At 43.9% G+C, this 3,190-nt stretch overlaps 1 protein-coding gene across 1 annotated transcript; it reads right to left on the bottom strand.

Annotated features, from left to right (window-relative positions):
* Window positions 1-561: 561 nt before the first annotated feature.
* Window positions 562-2,130, bottom strand: LOC110391127 (olfactory receptor 4D1-like). Its single transcript, XM_021382866.1, has one exon. The coding sequence runs from the start codon at window positions 2,062-2,064 to the stop codon at window positions 1,075-1,077; it is 990 nt and encodes a 329-aa protein (XP_021238541.1). The 5' UTR covers window positions 2,065-2,130; the 3' UTR covers window positions 562-1,074.
* Window positions 2,131-3,190: the final 1,060 nt, after the last annotated feature.

The raw sequence follows: 3,190 nt of genomic DNA, 5'->3' as shown, positions 1-3,190 counted from the left end.
TTCCTGAATGTTCTACATCTTGAACTGCACTTGCACTGGGATAGGGCCATACCTCAATCACAACATTAGAGGGGGCCTGATGACCACCCAAGACCCCAGATTCATTTCTGGAACATTCTGAAGGAAGACTGAGCAAATCCTTCCTAGGAAGCAGGGGACCATAAGCGCATAAAAGACAAAGGACTGCCAGTTCAGGTGTGCGTGCCTACCGCCAGAGGATCAACCCTGGCACTGCTGGATCAAAGGGTGGTGATTCTGCTTCTATATCTTTATCTCATTTTTTCTCTCTTTCTCTCCCTTTTTTCAAGTTGTATTAGAAACGTAACATAAGGCATATCATCATAGCCTATCGCTAACAGGGCAATTCTTATATAGCACCAATAATCATGTTCCCCAGGCAAATGTGAAGCTACTGTTTGAATAAAATTGCTAACTGATCGTTTGGTGTTCTTTCACTTTAATTTATCCCAAGGTGTTCTCAAACTCTGTGACCTCCGTAGGTTACTCAGGGTAGCTTAGAGGCAGGTCAGGACAGCTGGGTCAAGGGAGGTTCGGGTTGGATACCAGGTAAAGGTCCTTCATAGAGAGGGTTATTATGCACTGGAACAGGCTCCCCAGGGCAGTGGTCACTGCACCAATAATTCTGGAGTCCAAGATGTGTTTGAACAATGCTCTCAGAAATAGGACTTGAATTTTGGGTGATCCTTGTTGAGTCAGCAGTTGGGCTTGATACTTCCCTTCTCACTTGATTTTACAATACAGTAGATGTCCGAAGAGAAGTGAGGTATATAATGGAGGAAAAGGTCCAGCTGTGACTTCCACAGAGAGTACAAGGGCATACTTTGGGTCTCTCATGTGGCCAGTATCCAGAGCATGCCACGGTTCATTCTTTGTAAGTGGTACAGTAGGACCTAGGAAGTACACTGTTCTGGCCACTCAAAGGGGGAGAGCAAAAAAAATACAAGGCTGACCTTCCTAAGCTGATTTGAGGGGAACATTGCCCCTATCTCACACCTAGAAATTGGCTCGCTTACTGAAGGAATGGTCAGTTACTCAGTGGTGAATGCCGTTTTCTCATGGAAACGTCAGATGTGATCTCTTTGGATGTGCTAGCTGGCCTGGTTTCTGTATTCTTCCTGAGAGAAAGATTTTTCCAAGTGTTCTCCCGATGGCCTTTTTCATCTCAGTGTTTCTGAGTGTGTAAATCATTGGGTTTAGCATTGGGGTGATCACAGTATAAATGACACAGATCACCTTGTCTATAGGGGATTTCTTATAAGGCCGAGCATAGATGACAATGCAGGGGATGAATATTAAACTCACAACCGTTATCTGGGTTCCACAGGTAGACAGGGCTTTCCCTTTTCCTTCCATGATGCGTGTCCTTAACTTCAGTAAGATGACAATGTAAGAAACAATCAAGATTACAAAAAGAATAATGAGAATCACTCCACCATTAAACACCATCTGTAGTTCAGCCATGTGGGTGTCAGTGCAGGCCAGTTTGATGACTTGAGGAGCATCACAGTAGAAATTGTCCAGTACATTGGGGCCACAGAATGGTAGATGGAGAAGGAAACCAATTTGAATAGCCGAATGAACAAATCCTCCAAACCACGCCATTACCACCAATCCGGTGCATGTTGTCCAGTTCATGACAGACAAGTAACGCAGTGGCTCGTAGATGGCCACATACCGATCAACCGACATTCCTACGAGGAAAAAAGCCATTGCACCAGCAATGAAGTGGAAGAAGAACATCTGGAGGAAACATTCACTGAATGAGATTGTATTATGCTGAGTGAAGAGGCCTGACAGCAATTTGGGTGTGTTGACTAAGGAGTCACTGACATCGAGAAAAGCCAAGTTGGCCAACAGGAAGTACATGGGTTTATGGAGCTGGTGGTCAATAACTACAGTTGCAATGATGGTGAAGTTCCCCAGCCAGGTTATTATACAGATGAGAAAGAAGATGGCAAAGAGACAGTGCCGCAGTTTGCAACTTTGTGTCAGGCCAAGCAAGACAAATTCTCTCACACTGGTGGTGATATTGTTCAACTCCATTCTTTATCCCTGCACAAACAAGAGCAATGAAGATGGTCACAAACATGTATCAGTGTTTAAAATGGTAAAATCATGAAACCGTAGAATAATTTAGTTTAGAAGTAGCCTCTGAATAGCATCAAGTCTGATCCTCTCCTCAAGGCAGGGTCAGCAGGAGCACATCTAGGGAATTTTTGCACACCCCCAAGGATGGAGATCTCACAGACTGCAGACAACCTGTTCAAGTATATGACCAATCTCATGGGAAATAGCTAACTAACTAAATGTCCTTAGGATTTAGCACGCTAGCATTTATCTCCCACATACTGACCACTTTCCTGAGTTAGGTGTCCCCCACAAGCTCGCTTTGAGTACATTGCTCTCCAGCATTTATGTCATTAATGAAGGCATTAAACAGTACTGGCCTTTCTATTGATCCCTGATGGACACCACTAGTTAGTTCTCACCTGTTTAACTTCACACCTCTGATAACTACTTCTTGAAATCAGCCCAGGCAATTTTCCATGCACTTTATCACTTCATTATCCCAAAAAATAGCCTGCCAGATTGTTGGTAAGGCAGCTGTGGAAGGCTATGTGCCAAAGTCAAGGTAAACATGTCACAGCCTTTCCTTCATCCACAATCCCAGCCACCTCATCACAGAAAGTTATGAAATCGGTTGGGTACGATTGCCCTTCGTCCTTAAGCAACTTGGTACTGGCTCCATAATTTTCCCAGAGACTGAAGTGAGGCTCCTTAGCCTCTAATTCCACAAATTCTCTTTCTTGTCATTTCTGATGATGGATGTTACACTTGTCTTTTTTTTTTTTTTTTTCCAGTCATCAGGAATATCCCACAGTTGACATTTTGAAAATGATGGAGCACAGCCTTGCAGTTACATGAGCCGACTCCTTCAGGATTGTCGGATGAATCCAGTCTGGTCCCGTGGATTTCTGTAGGCTTCATTGGCTTAAGGGATCCCTCTGTTTTTCTACAATGTCTGATGCTTCACAAACTCAGCTAGTAAGCTCAGGGACCTAAGACATACAAAAACAAACCTTACTACAGAACACCAGCACCAAAGTATTGAGCACATCAGACATTTCCACAAGCCTTGCCACTACGTCCCCTGCTCCACTAAGCAATG

This window comes from Numida meleagris, unplaced genomic scaffold (assembly GCF_002078875.1).
Source record: "Numida meleagris isolate 19003 breed g44 Domestic line unplaced genomic scaffold, NumMel1.0 unplaced_Scaffold300, whole genome shotgun sequence".
NCBI classification, from domain to species: domain Eukaryota; kingdom Metazoa; phylum Chordata; class Aves; order Galliformes; family Numididae; genus Numida; species Numida meleagris.
This window is presented reverse-complemented; position numbering and strand designations above follow the sequence as displayed.